Below are 19445 nucleotides of genomic sequence, written 5' to 3' on the forward strand. Positions count from 1 at the left end.
CACACAGTAGGATTATACCTGGTGAAGCACTATGGTCCTCACAGCAGCCTTTGGCTATCAGCAAATTATTTCACTTCGAGTTTGACAGTAAGTGTTCTATTTTCAAAAATCCCAAGGGCCAGCAGTTGTTTTTGGTTCATGGCTGCTTATATTTCTGTCAATCCTCTGAGTTAATCTTTCTTGTATTTGTATTTCTGAATGAATTCAATTAAAAAAAAGATCAAATGGAACAAGTTTGCCATTGTTTTCTATAGGTGTGCTAAATAGTGAGTATGGCTACAACTTCCTGCTGTATATATCACTGAAATCAAGGAGCATTTTGGTGTTTTTATTTATATATCAAGATAATTATGAAAATGGTGTTCAAAGATTTAGTGAACAGAGTCATTTCAAAGAAAGATTATCCAGTTATCAGTCAAATGTTTAGGGGGATAAGATACTTAGTCAAGTCATTAAAAACACCCTGTCCATAAGAGTAACTTATTTAATTTTCATTGTCAATATGAGAAGGGTACAAATATGATTATGATAATAATAATAATAATAATAATAATAATAATAATAACAGGTATGTTACTGCCATAGACCCAAATACTGCCATAAGTACACAATACATATACAAATTAGACTGAATATGTTTCATAACTGCTCCAAAAATGGAAACTTCTCATTATAATGCAAATAATAATTGGAAGGCCAATCACCAATTACTTTCAAGGCAAAGTAGTGTTTGGTCAATAGGTGCATAAAAAATTAGTGTAACCGTCATTCCTCCAATCTTTCATGCCTCTTCAGAAGAGGAATTTTACAGTACTCACACTTGTAATAACACTGAATTACTGGCTTTTGCCAGTGATCTAGAATGAGGAGATGTAGATGGCAGGAATAATGAAGAATGGGAAAAGACGGGTAGAAGCTTGCATAAGGTATACAGAGTGTAGGAAATGCAAGGATATCGTCACAGTCTTAACATATGAGTTGCAGGATATAATTAACAGTAATTCTGAATTTTTTGAATCAGAACAATTAGTTTCTTATCAAATGAGAGATTTAAACATGGCATGTGAATTTGTATAGTAATCCTACATCATAAAGAATGACGAAAGAGTATAGGAAAGTATGTGGCACAGGATCTAGGGCCAAGATAGCGCAGCTGCTCAGAAAGAGTTAAAAGTAACAAGAAGCCACCTGAGTCTCCTAGAAGCACAATCACATTGCAACTGTGTCCTGTGAAGAAAAAAAAGAAAATAAATGATGCGGTAGTAGGCATGTGATTTAGGAGTAAGAAACATGGAGAAAAGGGGGAATTCAGGAAATAATAACCAGTAATTCCTTGTGTATAATTTTACTGTTAGTAATTGTTATTATTATGATCATTATTGTCCCAATTATAAAGAAAAAAACAGCAATAAAATGGATAGTAGCAAATGAGGGTAGATACAAGTGAGGTTTACAAAGTTAGGAAATATCAGGTTAGCTAGTTGGTATATTGCAAATTTAAATGCTTGGGCATGTGAACTGAGGAACTGATGACAGCTGAAAGCATGAGGTACATAACTATTGGAAATCAAAAAGGAAAAATTCAGTCAGAAAATGCTCATGTGTGTTCATTTATACCTGTGAGCTGTCACGGTATTCTCATCCCCCTGTGCTGATACACCTCCTCCCTTGCTTTATACAATCTTCTGTCATCTCCAGTAACTCATACTGCTTATGTAATCACTTGTGTCAGAGATGGAATCAGAAGTATGAGCCTCACCTTTGCAGCTGTAGCATGCAGCAGAAAGAGATTTTAAAAACTTAGGAGCTGTGATATTATTTTACCAGTTTGACACACAGCACTTCACTTTAAAAGTGAGTCCTGGTCTGCCTTGTCAATCATTACTTGCTGTAACTACTCTTTTCTGATACCTAGTTTTATCATTAGTTATGGCCTATTCTATATATTGTTGTTATCAACTATATGAGTAAAATTAATTTACTAATTTTGTGTCAGAATTTAGCAATTTGCTGAAAATACACATGGATTTTAAAATGCTTACAGGTGATTGCAGTAAATGGCATTAACCTTCTAATGATGAAAACCTGTCATTTTTCCAAACAATAGTTACATTTTGCACCATATAAATAATTTAAAAGTATTGTTCTTACCTCACAGGAGTTAGATCTTCTTGAACACCTGAATCCAAAGACTCATCTGTACATGTGCAAACTTCATCTGCACAGCTGTCTTCTGGACCACAGGCTGAAAAAATGTTATGTCTTCACTTTCAGAGATTTCTCTTAAATGTTAGTGATTTTCATAAGCCCATGAGCAAACTAAATTATGCTTTTTTACATAATTTGTTCAATATTATTACAGAGTACCTAACTGTTTATCACATCCTGTAAGAGTGAGTTTTCTTCTGAGGAGGTAAATATGAATTCTAAAAAACTTGCCACTCCAGTTAACCACTTTAAAAGTTTGATCTTTCTGGAAGATTTGTCATGAAGAGTGTTAAAAGCCCACATAAAAATGGTAAATGATTTTTGAGATTGTAATGGAGTAACTGCTAGAAAAATGAAAAATAAACCATAATACACAGATACTAGTCCAAAAGAATTAGAAATAATTTGCAGTAATAAAGCAATATCCTGAGAACTGTGCTGTAAGTACTGTGTCAATGAAAAGTAAAAATGAAAATTTTCTTGTGTTTCATCGCAGCAGAAATTAAATTTGAAGACCTGTACCTAGTAGATTCAATTAGCATAAAAAGTTTTTTTGCCAATGTTTTCTTTAATTACTATAGATATATGTGTACACGTATAGTAAAATAATAATATATGTGTTAAAACTGTAATTTATCCTGTAACTGTAATTGCAAACATATGCTGATATACCCAGTATTGCTCTGAACAGTGATCAAAGGATGAATAAATAAATAAAACTGTATAGTAGTTCTGACAGATAAGAATGAGTTTAGTCACTATGATTAGTGGTTGTTTTTTTCTAGAGGTATCACAGGGTGAATGGTCAGTATTCAGAAGTATGACAGGAATCATCATTTGAAGGGGAAATCTTGATAGACATGTGCCCTATTCTCAATGGTTTCAGAGATGGAACACATTTAATGTACTTTGTCATTTATTTTCTGTATTATTCAATACACTATCATTCTTTACAACACACCACGTTAGTGTAGTGGAAGTTGAGACATACAATTTTATGTAGGTGGAGATGTAGATACAGGGGATTTGTGTTATATTAAGTCAGAAAACTATATCAAACTGGCCTACAAAAACTACCTAAGCTACAGTGCTTGCACCTCACACAAGGTTTTCAACTTTCTGACAAAGTTATGAAAAGGATAGTTGCTACTCACTGCACAGTGGAGATGCCAAGTTACAGGTAGGCATAACAAAAAGGTGGTCAAACAAGTAAGCTTTTGGCCAGAAAGGCATTCATTGCAATGGCTGAGTCTGGCCTTTGCAGCCAGCGACTGCTGCCATGAGTGTGGGAGTTGTATTTATGTCTGTGAGTGTGTATGTTGTCCAGTTTTGATGAAAGCCTGTTTAGTCGAAAGCTTTATTTGACAACCTTTTTGTTGCGCTTATCTGCAACTCAGCATCTCCGCTATATGATGAGTAACAACTATCCTTTTCATAATATCTTGATTGTTGGATTCTGGATTTTCCATTTTTTGATTTTTAATATTCTCTCACTCTATTCATGCAAACTATAAATCCTAGAAAAAATGAATAGGACCTTTCTCATAGAAAATTTAATGTAGGTTAATTTTGTAATATGACATTTTCACTAGAGGCAGTTTTTAAGTTATTTAAGAAAAATGCACAAAAGTGACATTAAATGTGTTCTATCTGGGAAACCATTCAGAACAGAGCATATGTCTATATGAAGATTTTTGCTTCAAATGAGTATATCCATAAATACTGACCATTATTCCTGGGATACCCTTTATGTTTCTATTACCTTCTCTCTTCTTATCTGTTTTGTTCTTTGTTGTGCTTTTAGAGCCACCTTTACAAATTAATTTACAATGTGAATATAAAATGATTCGTAACACATCATTTATCATGCAAATGATCTATGGAACATGAAACTAAATAACCAACCTATCTCTCTTCAGCCTTCCCTCAGTCCACTCCACAGAAACTTTTCCACACTGCCTCACACACCCTACTGTGCAATTATGGGAAGCTCTTGATTTAAGCTCTGATGATAACCATTTGAGTATTTTACTTATGTTAACCCTCCCCCCTCCCTCCCATGTGGCCACCTCCCCCACCCTCACATGTCTATCATCACTTTCTTTTGGTTCTGTGCCACCTTTTCTGTTACTTGTTTGTTACTTTAATTCCAAGAGAATTCTCTCCTTTTCCTCCAAATTTATTGTTTGGACACTGTTCAGTCTTATTTCAGTTGGAAAATTTTCTATGTACATTTCTACACAACTTATTTTTCAGTCAGTGACATATTTTTAGAGATTTTGCCATTGTTTCGCTTCAACATTCTTGTAGAAAGCGACTCACTGTTTCACACACTTGAGATCTTCTTATGAAACAGTGTGGCTGGTAAGGCACCTTTAGTCATCACATAGCAGTTATGCTGCACTAATTATTATACATGTAGAAGTACATGAAGAGCAGCCAAAAGGTATAGTTAGAAAAAAATCAGAATTTAATAAAATTTCATTTTGAACTAACTGTCAGAGACAGCTTGTTTAAGCATAGAGCAAAGAGTGGCAATAGCCTAACATGATGATAGTTATTTTTTGTCACAACCAACAACTTCTGTGCACGAGCCATCTTCAGCTATATTTAAGCTGAGAAGCAACTCAGAACTTCTATTGACTACATCTCATGTCAGACACTGAAATAAAATAAACTAATTTACAAGTCAAAAAAACATAGCAACCATTGCAGTTTGTTTTTGTATAATTCAAATACAAAAATGAAGTAAGTATGTCTCTGGAAGCTAGAAAACATTTCACTGCTTTGCTTTGATAGTGCCACAACTTAAAAATACCGTTTTTGTGTTTTCTGTAAAAATAAAAAAAATTAAAAAAAGAGGAATAAAGTACTTACATACCAAAGATTTATCACATAAACCATCATATTTCTGTCGTTTGTGGTATGCCACTACATGGCATACGTGCCACTAGAATATGGCACAATTCTTGTTAGAACGAGTTTGCATTATATTTGTTTCTTTGAAAATGAGACAATTCAAGTTGTTCTAACATTCATGGTAAGTTCTGTTATTTCTTATATCATATTTTGTCATTAATAAAATGTTATTTAGAACTGTGCCTCTACCAATGATTAAATGAAAGTCTTGTTAGGATCATTTTTGAGTTGTGCCTATATATAACAATTAATTTGAGTTTAAATCATTTACTATTTTTCTTTTTTATATATTTTTATGTTGAAAGCATCCAGTCTTCCCAAGCAAGAACTCCACTGATATTAAAGCTTTGCAAAGTCTCTAATAAGAATGTACGAGATGACAATGTAAAGATCAATGAAGTCTGGGAAAATGTTTGTGAAAACAATCTGGCATGTAACTGTAATTTATCTAAATAGTTAAGGATAAAATAATCTAATTATGACAATCTGGCAGGTAACTGTAATTTATCTAAATAGGCAAGGATAAAATAATGTAATTATGACATGCCAGAAGATAATTTTTCCACATATCTATTTTGTTAACAACTATTTGAATTTTAACACAAAGTGACAATAATTTTAACATTGTTTATTTCATTTTTAGTGGGGCCAATGGATGTAGGAGTAAATAAGGTAGAAGTAAACAAGGAAAGCAACCCAGATAAACACTTGGCAAATGAGGAACATTAAGAATTGATATTTAATACTGATACCAACTACAAGTACAGCAGCCCTAATGAAAGTTCATCAGGATCTGATAATGATCTCAGGCACAGGAATGGTAACAGCACTGAAACATTGACTGCAATAAAAGTAGGGAGAAAAAGAAAACAAAAAATATGAACAATTGGTTAACTCATTCTAGCAAGAAGCTTACAAATACTGGTAAGCTATACATTTCCCACAGAACTAAGAAATAAGTAAGGGACAGTGAATTAAAAGAGGCTTGCCCTGACAGATGTAGACTAAAACATAGGGAAAAATTTACCAGAGAGGAAAGAAGAAAGATTTTTGATAATTACTGGCTCCTGCAGGATTTATATAGACAGTGAGACTTCATAGCTCTGAGGATGTTAAAAGTCATGCCTACATATCGACTGCCTACTTTCCCCATGTACACGTACACCATAATTACCCTATCATGCAAACATTGGGGTTTTGGGGTTACACTCGTCTGGTGTGAGACATTTCCATTGGGTGGGGGGTGGGTGGGGGGGGAGGGGGGGTGTATCCATGTGGGCCAAACTGCAAAATAACCCTGGGTTCAGTGTGGGGCAGCGGAGGGGTGAGTGGACTGCTGTAGCTTGTTGTGGGGTTGTATACCACTGAGGCTACAGTGGGGATGAAACCCTTGCATCGTTTCTAGGTCCCCACTTCAATACAATACAATACCTGGGATGCCTTGCAACACACTGTTCACAAGATATCTCCACCCCCTCATACTTTTATGGATTTATGGATAGTCCTGCAGGACTCATGGTGACAAATCCCTCCAGCAGTACTTCCGACATTAGTCGTGTCCATGCCACATTCTGTTGTGTCACTTCTGCATGCTCGCGGGGGTCCTACACGATATTAAGCAGGTGTACCTGTTCCTTTGGCTCTTCAGTGTATGTTGCAACGTATGTCCAGTTACACTGTGAGAATGGCTGAAAAATAACTAACAACCTATGGCTTTTGCTGTGCCTGTGGTTTGACGGGAGCCTACAAACTAACAGATGACTGCTATTTCAGCTTGACTCCACCTGCAAAGACTGGATTCCCTATGAAGATGGGGGGAACAGTTCAGTACCCGAATCTTCGATCTGCTAATTGACCCATTCCAAATTCAGGTAGTTTACCAGTTCCTACTACACCCAAAAATTGTGTATTTGAAGTACAAAATGAAGGTAGAGTGAAAGAAGAAAAGAAGCAGAAGAAAAACCAAACAAGCCTTCCGTAACCCGTGATTCTGATTTTTAGGGAAAAGATGATAAACCTCACAAACTGAGTCAAGCGGAATTGAGTGGTCTGATTAGAGACCTTGACTTTACAAAGGAGAAGGCAGAAATTATTGGGCCTCGACTAAGGCAATGGAATTTCCTCTAAAGTGATGTGTCAGTCTCACAGTATAGAAAACTTCACTTGGAACTGCTTCCCTTTTTAGAGAAGGAAAACAGTCTTGTTGTTTGCTGTGACATAATGGCTTGATGAAATCTTTGAGTCTGAACCATGATCCAACTGAATGATAAACCGTTTGGAAGCTGTGTTACTTCACAATGGCAATCGTTTTCTTTCTACTCCTGTTCGCCTGTTGGTCAAAAACAAATGTGTGTGAAATCTTATGGGATTTAACTGCTAAGGTCATCAGTCCCTAAGCTTATACACCACTTAACCTAAATTATTCTAAGGATGAACACACACATTCATGCCTGTGGGAGGTCTCAAACTTCCACCAGGACCAGCCGCACAGTCCATGACTGCACTACCTAGACCGCTCGGCTAATCCTGCGCGGCCCTGTTGGTCATGCAGTTCACATGAATAAGACAATGCAGATACAACATCACTCTCGGACTCAATCAAATATAATGAACACAAACAGGAAATCTGTGGTGATCTAAAAGTCGTTGCCATACTCTTAGGAATGCAACTGGGATGCAAGTTATGTATATGGGACAGTAGGGATGGGAAATCTCATTGTATTCAAGCAGACTATACTTCACGACAGCGTTGACGGCCTCTTGGCCGACGATGCGCACTAGACAGCTGCGCAGCTGAACAATGAACGCTCATTCGGTTTCTGCGCCTCGTGCTGTGTGAATCTCCGTCATATTTCAGAGTTCTACCGTGTTCTGCATGCAGAAAAGTGCGGCTGGCCGATTTCTGCTGTATACGGGGTCTTCTCCGAGTTTTTTTCGTAATGGCTGAAACACCTAAACGTCGTCAAGTGTTTCACAAACAGGCAAGAGACCTTATTTTTAGAGTGTACTCTTTCTTCAAGCGTGAGTCAGTTTCAGGCGAGCCGATCTGCGAGGTTGCCAATGTGCAGGGACCCACTGCAGCGGCCTGTGGCGATACTGGTGTACGAACTGTCAGGCGAGCTATACAGGAGGCGAAGCTGTCAGAGCAGGCAGTTGGCAATGTGGTGTTTCGGTCTCCAGGGAAGAATCATAGCGTTCGAAAGAGGGTAACAGGAATCGACGACTTCGATCACAATGTGTTACGTCGCAAGGTTTTCGAATTTTATGAAAGAGGCGAGTTCCCCATAGCAGCGGAATTGTGCTCTGCTATGCACGAAGCTGCTGGGTTTGATGGAAGTGCAAGATCAATGCAAAGAATGTTGAAGAACATCGGTTTTAAATATGTAAAGTCCAATAATGGGCACAAATTTTTAATGGAGCGTAATGATACTGCTGCTACTAGGGTTACGTTTGTAAGAAAAATGCATGATATCAGATCAAAAGGAACGTCAACTCTCTATTACTTGGATGAGACTTGGGTAAATCAAAACCATACTAGAAATGTTATTTGGCAAACAACAGATGGACAAGGTGGTTTGAAAGTTCCAGTGGGAGAAGGAGGGCGTCCTATAATATGTCACGCTGGTTCTGCTGCTATCGGGTTTGTGCCTGAAAGTAAACTTATTTTCAAATCAAAATCAAAAACCACATCTGACTACCATACCGAAATCAATGGAGAAACATTTCGAGAATTGTTTCAGAATCAGCTGTTGCCTTATTTGCATCCAGACTCTGTCATTGTTATGGATAATGCAAACTATTACTCTGTTGTTCTCAACAGGCCTCCTACTACAAGCACAAGGAAAAGTGATATTGTTTCTTGGTTGCAAAATAATAATGTAACGCACAGTGAAAAACAAACAAGAGCAAAGCTTTTGGAACTGGTGAAGATGTCAAAGACCAGCGTTAAAAACTACGAAATTGACTCCATAGCTAAGCAACATTGACACTGAGTGATACGAGTACCTCCTTATCACTGCCGTTATAACCCCACTGAACTTGTATGGGTACAGGTGAAGAAATACGTGGCAGACAAAAATACTACGTTTAAAATAGCCGACACTGGAAAACTCACCCATGAACCAATAGAGAAAATCATCGTTGTTGATTGGGAAGCTTGCGTGCGTCACACCGACAAACTGCAAGAAGAAGATTGCCAGAAAGAAGTTGTCAAGACGAAATAATGGATTCGTTAATCGTCGGGCTAGCTCTCACATGCAGGGACTCCAGTTCCGAAGGCAGCGACAATGAAAGGTCCGAGTAAAAAGGTATGTGAATGGAATGTAAACTTACTCTGCAATTATCATGAATATTTACTTTTTTCCTAAGCTGTCTGTGCCGTGGAAAGTAGTTCACTGGAATATCTACTCTGTAATGACAATTTTATTTTACTTCGTTTTTTTCTTTAAATTAATCGCCTTTTCATGCTGCAATCTGTTTTAGTAATCCAGACGCGTTTAGAATTTTATTTTAAGGCATCATCGATGGATGTCATCTGATGTAGTACACTGTAGCTATTATATGCCGTCATGTAGATTTGAAAACAGTTTACGCCCTTGTTTTTGCATAAATAAATTATTACTTACGATTATATGCAAAAATAAGGGCGTGATCTGTTCCTAAGTCTACAATGACGGCATGTAGCCACAGTGTATTATTTCAGATGATGTCCACCGATAATGACTTAAAAAGAAGTGGTACGCGTCTGGACTAATAAAACAAATTGCAGCTAGAAAAGGCGTTTACTTCAAAAAACGATTATTTATATACTTGCTGCTGATAATGGCCATTCAAACAAATTTGTTTATTTTACTTCTCTCTCTATTCTGTCTTACGATAATGCTGTTTGTCCTGGGTACTGGGTTGAGTATTTTAGATTTGATTCTTTCGTCTTTTTATTTATAAAGCAAGAGGAACGGAAGGCATAATCTTTCTGTAAGGTGCAATTTATTATAGAGTCCATTCTGCAGTGAGAGAGTATGTATCACTATTTCGTAATGTAGTTATGGCTGGGAAAGATTGAATAGACATTCCACTCTGTTATGTGTATGTTGCAGTTATTAGGTACATTTAATAAATTTACCACGGAACGGGGAATAGAGCACCATGAACCTGACAGTAGCGAGACAGGTCAAACATCGGCTAAAGCAGTTGTCCTTAGCATAGCTGCCGACAAATCGGCCAGCGCCGAGTTGACAACTCAGCACACCTTGAAAGCTGCGCGGCGACAGGCCATTAACGCTGTCGCGGACTATAGCCTGCAAGAAATCTTAAACCTAGCCTTTCGTGGACCCTAAGGATGTTCTTGTTCCATCCCTGCATATCAAGCTGGGTTTGATGAAAACTTTTGTCGAGGGTATGACCCAAGAAGGACGGGCCAATAAGTACATATGAGAGAAATTCCCGAAATTAAGTGACACAAAAGTTAAGGAAGGTGTTTATTGGGCTACAATTCGAGAACTTGTAAAGGATCCCGCATTTGACCAAGTTTTGGAGGTAAAAAGAAAAGGGCGCTTGGGAAGACTTCAAGGGAGTTGTTCGTGAATGTTTAGGCAACACAAGAGATGATAACTACACTCAGTTGGTGGCAGTGCTCCTGCAAAAATACTGTAACCTTGGATGCAACATGTCCCTTGAAATCCATTTTCTCCCCTCCCCATCTGGGCTTTTTCCCTTCTAGTTGTGGAGCTGTCAGTGATGAAAATGGAGAAAATTCCATCAGGACATTTCTGTTATGGAACAAAGACATCAGAGCTATTGGAATTAAGCAATTCTTCCGGATTGCTGTTGGTCTTTGTGCAGGAATGCTCCAGAACTCCGTTGCAAGAGGCAAGCTAAAAGACGACATTCTCATGCAACTAGCAATTTAGAGCTCTTAAAATGTAAACTACCATTTAGAAAAATTCAAATACACTTTCCATGTTGTTAGCATATGTAATTAATATGTTTCTTTTTGACTTAATCCGTTAATATGAAATATTTCCACCTAGTGTGTATCACAGAAACGAGAGCAAGGAAAATTTTTCATTGTTATATTTGTTTTTCTCGACCCAAAATTAGCAAGAACTGACTCATGAAGTTGGCCAGTGTAATTCTAAAAGGAACTTATGCAAAGGAAAAATAAGGAAACGCGATTTATCGAAATCCAAAAAATAAACGAAATTAATTAGACAGACCTCGGAATTAGGACGTTTCAGGCGGGCTCGACCTAAAAACAGAACCACAAACATGAACACAAAAGAAAATACTAACGAAAGTATCAAGAAAACATATTACAGTACATGAAAATTACGACACACCTAACATTGATATCCATTGGTATACTGTTCTTCAAATAGGAAGAGAATGTCAGTGTTGCCCACGAAGGAAAAAGCAACCGACCAAACATTGGCATCACCAACGGTGAAAAGAACAGCATACCTAACATCGGTATCCTCTTCTTCAGATGACCTACATAGGTCAACTGAACGGGACTCTATATTACCAACAGGGATATGAACAACATACGCCTACTTTAACATTAGTATGCTCTACTTCAGTTGACCTATGCAGACAGTAATCGAAACTGGTAATAGTGAAGTGTAGAAGTTTGTGAGATCAAGACAGACCTTAAAATAAAGTGCCACGACACGGTCACGGACTCATTTTGAGTCTTTATGTCTTCTATTGAGAGCTATGTAGGTCAACTGAAAAAACAGAATATTAGTTTTACCTACGTCGAAGAAAACAACATACTTAACACTGGTCTCTGTTTTTCTGTAGATCTGTAATTACCTGTTGCGAAAAAACTGCAACTCTTACATTGGTCTCCTGTGCTTCAGTTGACATGGATATTTCCTAATTCAGAGAAAGCGACATCACTAACATTGGCATCCTTTGTTTCAATTGACACATATATTACCTAGTGCGTAGAAAACAACGACACGTCTAACATTAGTATCCTGCACTTCAGCTGACCTATATAGCTCAACTGGAAAATAGGATACTATTATTATCCATAACGAAACGCACGACACACCTGACACTGGTATCCTACCCTTTTAGAGTTATAAGATTACTAACTTATACCTAAAACTTCATCTATTGAGTAGAAAGAGCTGTTATTCGGAAATTCTTTTAAATTGTTTTTAAATGATGATTGGCTGTCTGTCAGACTTTTGAGGCTATTTAGTAGGTGACCAAAGGTTTTTGTGGCAGCATGATTCACACCTTTCTGTGCCAAAGCTAGATTTAACCCGAAGTACAGAAGACCAGCCTTCCTCCTAGTGCCGAAGCTATGCAAATTGCTATTGCTGTTGATTTGGGATGGGTTACTAATAACAAATTTCATGGGTGAATGTATGTATTTCGAAGGTACTGTGAATATTCCTAGTTCCATAAATAAATGTTCACAAGATGATTATGGTTGGCCTCCAGCTATTATTCTGATTACACACTTTTGTCCAATGAGTACTTTTTTCCTTAAAGAGGAATTACCCCGAAATATGATGCCATACGAAAGCAGTGAATGAAAACAGGCATAGTAAGGTAATTTAGTCCTATGTTTATTGCCAAAATTTTCAATAACTGTAATAGCAAAAATAGCTGAACTCTAACGAATCAGCAGATCATCAATGTGTTCCTTCCAATTCAATCTCTGATCTATGCACATGCCTAAAAATCTGGAATATTTTGCCTTGGCTACAGACTTCTGTTCAAACTCTATATTTATTAATGGTGTTGTACCTTTTACTGCACAAACTGTATATACTGTGTTTTATCAAAATTTAATGAGAGTCTATTTGCAGAGAAGCACTTAATAATATTCTGAAAAAACATTACTTACAATTTCCTCAGCTAATTCCTGCTTGTTGGGTATGATTATTGTACTTGTGTCACCAGAAAAAAGAACTAGCTTCACATCTTCGTGAATATACTGTAGAGTGGCAAGTCATTAATACATATTTAGACCTAAGATAAACCTTGTGGGAACTCTTTCTTAATACCTCCTTAGGCTGAGGAATCTGCTGAATTTTTTCGCATTATGTGAACTGTTTATTTCAACCTTCTGTACTCTCCCAGTTAAATATGAATCAAGCCATTTGTGCACTGTCTCGCTCATACCACAATACTTAAGCTTATCTAGATAGTATTTTATGTTGAAAAGCCTTTCTGGAAACCAAATCAGCATTTTGTTAGTACTTTATTTTTACAAATATGTGAAACTACTCTTGAATATATTACTTTTTCATGAATTTTGGATAAAGCTATCAGAAGTGAAATTAGGTGGTAGCTGTTGGCATTAGACTATCTTCATTTTTATACAAGGGTTTAACAATAGTGTATTTCATTCTATCGGGAAAAATGTCCTGTTTCCGTGCGATATTACATATGTGGCTGATAATCCTGTTTATTTGTTGGGAACAAATTTTTAGAACTTTGTTGGAGTTTCCATCGAAGCATTTCAAAGGCGGGCTGTTAGATTTGCTACCGGTATGTTCGAACAACAGTAAACGTCGCGGAGATGTTTCGGAAACTGGAGGGAAGTCGACGTTCTTTTCAATAAATACTATTGAGAAAATTTAGAGAGCCGGCATTTGATGCTGACTGCCGAAAGATTCTACTGCCGGCAACATACATCGCGCGTAAGGACTACGAAAATAAGATACGAGAAATTAGGTCTCACAAGGACGTACAGGCAGTTGTTTTTCCCTCGCTCTATTTGCGAGTGGAACAGGAGGGGAAATGGCAAGTAGTGGTAAAGGAGATCCTCCGCTACACATCGTACGGTGGCTTGCGGAGTATCTATGTAGCTGTAGATGCCATCAGTTCTATGCGAGCTTTTACTTTTGACTGAGTTTATTATTTTCCTAACTTCAGAATGAGAGATGGGTAGATTTTCAACTTTATCAAATTGCATTGTCTCTTCCAAACACGTCTTTGATTTTTGTAATGAAAGCTTGATCCTATTTCCTCCACCTTTAAAAATGATTATTAAAATTATTTTCAACCTCGGTCTTTTTGGTAGTAAACTTTTCATTCAATTAGACGGTAATACAGTCTTCCTGTGCTCTTGGTTCTCCTGTTTCACTTTTAATAACATTCCAACCTATCCGAGCACGATGAAGACCGTATTGACAGCTTTACTTCTGCCAGTACTTCATCTCATACCTTCCAAAGATAGGCAAAGGTCCCTAGTTCGATTCTCGGTTAGTCACACAGTTTTAATCTGCTAGGACCTTTCATAGAAGCGCACACTCCACTGCAGAGTGAAAAATTCAACATAGAGATTTACAAGGCCATCCACAGATCGACCCGTGGGGCAGATGGTAACGGAAGTTAATAACTGGTTAACATCAAAGTTCCCCCAGAAGAGGATGGATAATCCGTTTTATCTATAGTGCCATTATGGAAAAGGTGTGCATATTTTGCAACGTCGGCTATTGCAGAGACTGCTTGCAAGTTAGGACAAGTGAGCTTTAATGAGTGTCATTAACGCATATATGTACACCCCCTTTAGCTACTTTCCACTTAGATAACGTTCCGGCGGAGGCTAAAGATTTTCTAATACAGAAACATCACTATAAAATCTGTGTGTTAAAGACCTAGCCGCCAATTGTTTCCCAGTGCTTACGGTACTAGTCAATCTCCACGTATTCCGAACCCTTTGAGGATCCATTGCAGCGTACGGGTCATTTTGTCGATAAGGTTAGTCTATGCCTTCCCTCTGCCTTGCTGTCAAGACTCTAACTGTCTGGGAGCTGAAGCGTCAGACGAGATGCTGGTAGGATTCTTCCGAAAGACGTCACAGTCCATTGCTCTCCCTTGGACTGGTCCTCTTCAGACTTAGCAGACAACACGAGTGTCTATTGGCTCTGTCCGACCTCTTTACGTTTTTGATTATTCGTGAAGAGGAAACATGACTAAAGAAGTCATTTGGATTCGAATTACTGCATAGTATCCAGCTTTATCAATGATCAGTGCGAAGTTGTTTTCACTCCTCTAGCGACGTGGTACGGTACCGCGGCTCGGGGAGGCCAAAATACCTCGATTCCGACAGCTAGTATCACTTAAAAGATGATGTTTTAATCACTGTTACTGAATTAAAAACTCGATGAAGACATGGTAGTAACTTGCCTATACGAAATTCGATTACATTTTTGTAATACTCTGATCAAACGGAACAGTTTAACGTACATCAAGTTTAATTTGTAATTTTTCTAGTGTTTTTTTGCTTTGTACGTTTTTAGCCATTTTCACGCGTTTCAAGCCAGCTCAATCAGCATTTTATAAACACGATTTTCATATGATCAGAACCAACAATTTGTAAGGGACTGCCAGTGTGAGCTGAATGCGCTGAACTGTTTGTGTAGTTAGCCATCAATATAACTTAAATTTACACATTGCTTCATTTGAATCAGTAGCCAAATCGTACTTCTGACGTAGGGCTTGTCTGCCGCCATGGGAATTAGGTCAGTATCAACTAGAATAAATGGCACAACCTCAACTAAAGTGGGGCACTTTTTGGCAGAAGCACTTATGTGGGCGGTTATTGTCGTGAGGGTCTTGGCAGACGCTTTAGCATGCGCCAGACGTGCCTATGTTTCCAAGGTTGCACAGCAATGCATTTTCTTATAGTGGCGGTGGCAACACTGACTCAGGAAAAAAGATATTTCAGTGTATCGATTCCACTGTTTATGTCCAGAACAATAATAAACTAAGGTTATTCGAAGTTTATCTTTGTCATTTTTAAAGTTAAAAGACCACCTCAAACAAACATATAGAGCCTCAAACCTGCAACTCTGGACAAGAAGGTAAGTACGTCCAAGGAAGTTGAGTTTGGCAATCTACGTTATTAGCGGGTGCCCGAATTAATGACATTTAAAGCAACTGAGCCAGCGCGATCGAGACCTGTGATTGCAGAACCTCTCTGGGGGTTCATTGCTTAGCTACAATTTCTTCTGGTGGCTCCTGAAATGGCGCCTTTGAGGCACCTCGAGCGGCATTTAAGCGCGCGCGCTGCTCCAAGAGTAGTCTGTCTGCTGGGGGTAGAGTAAATCGGAAGGATCTTGCGGGATCACGGCCGGGCTTGTTAGCCGTAGACATCAGCTCGCCGTATATGCATCAGATCAACCACAGTGCGTTCTTCCACACATACATTACCAGCACACTGAACGAAATTAATCGTCCCAGCAGACATCACGCTAATACGGTATAGCACCCCCAGCAGCCTTGATAATGGCTTCAATTCAGTAAAGAAGAGAGTCCATAAGTTCGTTCAGGTATATCACATCCAGGTGAACACACTTATTCATGATTATATCCAGGAGAGCTAACTTACTGCGTGGATGTTGACTGCTACGCTGCTGTAGCTGTTACAAACAGCCTGAGACATTTCGGTAGAAGCGCGTTAGGTGCCTATTCGTTCGTCAAGTCAAGAACGCAAGTGTGCATCCCCTTGAACACCGCTGTTGTCACCTTGATAGGCGGCAGTTGTCACAGAATACCCATCATGACGACGCAGTAGAAAGGGCAACAGATGGTCAACGAGAATGTAAAAATAAACACCATGATTCACGTTCACGCTCACTGAACGAGTGCGACTGGGTCGTGGTACTGAAACACCCTGAACTACTCGCTTTGTACATTGCTGGTTAACTCGTTGCGTGCCAACAATAGGAAAAATGGTTCAAATGGCTCTGAGCACTATGGGACTCAACTGCTGTGGTCATTAGTCCCCTAGAACTTAGAACTACTTAAACGTAACTAACCTAAGGACATCACACACATCCATGCCCGAGGCAGGATTCGAACCTGCGACCGTAGCAGTCGCACGGCTCCGGACTGCGCGCCTAGAACCGCGAGACCACCGCGGCCGGCAACAATAGGAAAAAATACAACTTAAAATTTTTTCACAATTTAACCTTTATTATCATAGTAAGCAACTATTACAAGACGAAGATGATAGAAAGAAAACAATCAGTTGTTATAGGAAGGGTTCGCTCTCTCTCACTTTTTATCTCTGTCGCATGTAGGCCTCACTGTTGGATGCAAGTCTTATTATGCGAAGCAATTTACGCAACTTGCGTGTAACTGATAATGAAGAGGATACATCACCCACTCCCGGAGCAGAGAAAATATTCGCCTCGATTTTGAATCGAATTCGGACCCCTCCGGTTAGTGAACTGCCGCACTGACCCAACAGCTACCGAGTGGGCTTTGTGGAGGGGGTTTTACTTTGGGAGTACTGGGACACAAAGTTTTCAACTAGCCATGATTTCATATGAAATATTTCCCATTTCTCCTAGACGAAATCCTGCATTGCAGAACTACCGTGAAACTCATAATGCCTAAAATAAATTATGGTCCTAAATAACAAACAAAAGTGGTTCTAAAATTTAATAATTTATATAAACAATGTAAGGGACGATCAAAAAGTTTCTGTTCGAAGGCCGTTCAGCCCAGACTCGGTATGCCAGTCAGACAAAATCACCGTGAGCATTGAGAAAGTCATCCCACCGCCGCACCCCGCTGAAGATAAACCGTTTGATAAAACTTTGTGTTCTGTTTCGCGATTAAGTCCGTAACAACCTGCTGCACATTCTCGTATGAGAGGAATCAAGACCCTTTTTTAAAAGACCAGAGGCGTGATAGTCGTATGGAAAACTATCAGGCCTATAGGAAGGGTGCCAGATAGTCTCCCAGTTGAGTTTGCGTTAACTTCTGAGTTACGACATTTGCGATAAGGGAACGTAAGCTACCACGGACCTTGACGCACCATTTCCATCAATGAATTTCGACAGACATGTTGCTCAATACAACTTCTTAATGCTCCGATGGATGTCTACCAAAGAAAAGGATGATAGCACGTTGGTCCTGTTTGGACGCATTTGGTAATAGCCTCACCATAGTTCTAATTTCCACATTTACCGCATACATATCGGAAAGACACAAGTGCCTCACTAATCTCTTGCCCACATGTCGGTGCTTATATACCCGCATCGAAGTTATGCAACATTGCATATATGCTACAGCAACACCCTGAAACGAAAACTTTTTGACAACCCATTTTACATACTGCCCAAGTGGTTCCATTTCGAAACTTCTCATAAAAGCAGTAGTACAAATTCAGATTTGCATTTTAGTAACTTTTGATGTACTTACTGTCACTACCAATGATCTCCTCAAATTGTTCAGTATAAAAAAAGAAACCCTCACCCCACAGTCAGGTAGCACCATCTCCGTGCCGATTGTTGCTTTGAACGCTGGTAAGTGGCTGATACAATTCACTACATTCGTAGAAATACCACAATGTACCTCTAGATGTGTCTGTCTCACAATAATATCGATGGCTTCATGGAAAAGACACGTCTATTTCAAAGTAAAAATAATAAGATGGTGGTTTGAGGCAAAAACTCCTCAATGGGTGCACTAAGCGGCTTGTATGATTTGAAAAGAAGCAAAAATCGAGACTCATCGGATTGCACTATAAACGTACAGTCAACTACTGGCCAATTTCTGTGTAATTTGCAGACGAGCAGTTTTCTGTACCGCTATGAGATATCCATTGCAAGCAGTTTCATTCGTAATGTTCACTGGGAGACTGGTTAAGAGGGACCTACTTTTATTGACACCGACTGTCATTGACAATGCATGACACTCGTTTCCAGTCACAGTTACGTAGGTTCTTTTTACGACCACCTGTCAAATGTTGATGACTTAATTGCTTGTAAGTTGTTACGCTGAAGGCTGTTGGGAGCCATCAAGGGTGCTTCACGATAGGAAATCAGTGACAAATGCAGAGACCAGCAAAAGTTTTAGCTTTTAGGTTATCGGAGCTAATTAGTAACATTAGAGCCCTGGAAATTGCAGATGCTCTAGGCAGTGGTCTCAGGGGAGAAGTTTCACTTCAGAGAATTAACTGGTAACTCCATCCACCGCCTAAACGCTGCTGTAAGGCGTCGCAGTAGAAGACGGCCAAAAAAGGGGACGTCTTAGCAGAGGCAACAAGCATGATACTTGCTCCTAAAAACAGCAACATCACTGGGTTTACACAAGGTAGAGCACTCTACGGTAGGCTCCACTCACAAAAGGACGGAGGACGGGGCCGAGTGACGTAAAATACTTCTGTTGCTGGCCATAATAGGTTTCCAACTGAACGCTGATGATAGCAAAGTTGAAGTTTTTTAATGCAAAATCCAGAAGCATCTCTACCTACCGAGTAGAAGGGGAGGAATCTAAATGTGGTCGGCCAGAGGCGCCCTTGAGGTGCAGAGTGACTCGCCAGATGGGCCGAAGCT

At 38.9% G+C, this 19445-nt stretch overlaps 1 protein-coding gene across 1 annotated transcript in view; it reads right to left on the bottom strand.

Moving 5' to 3' along the window:
• The window catches only part of LOC126277046 (heat shock 70 kDa protein 12A-like), a 218492-nt gene that overhangs the window by 146672 nt on the left and 52375 nt on the right, over nt 1–19445 (bottom strand). The window contains exon 2 of the mRNA XM_049977324.1: nt 2152–2245. Within this exon, the coding sequence (XP_049833281.1) occupies nt 2152–2245 (94 nt within the window). The remainder of the gene's footprint in view (nt 1–2151; nt 2246–19445) is intronic.

This window comes from Schistocerca gregaria, chromosome 1 (genome assembly GCF_023897955.1).
Source record: "Schistocerca gregaria isolate iqSchGreg1 chromosome 1, iqSchGreg1.2, whole genome shotgun sequence".
In the NCBI taxonomy this organism is placed as follows: Eukaryota; Metazoa; Arthropoda; class Insecta; order Orthoptera; family Acrididae; genus Schistocerca; species Schistocerca gregaria.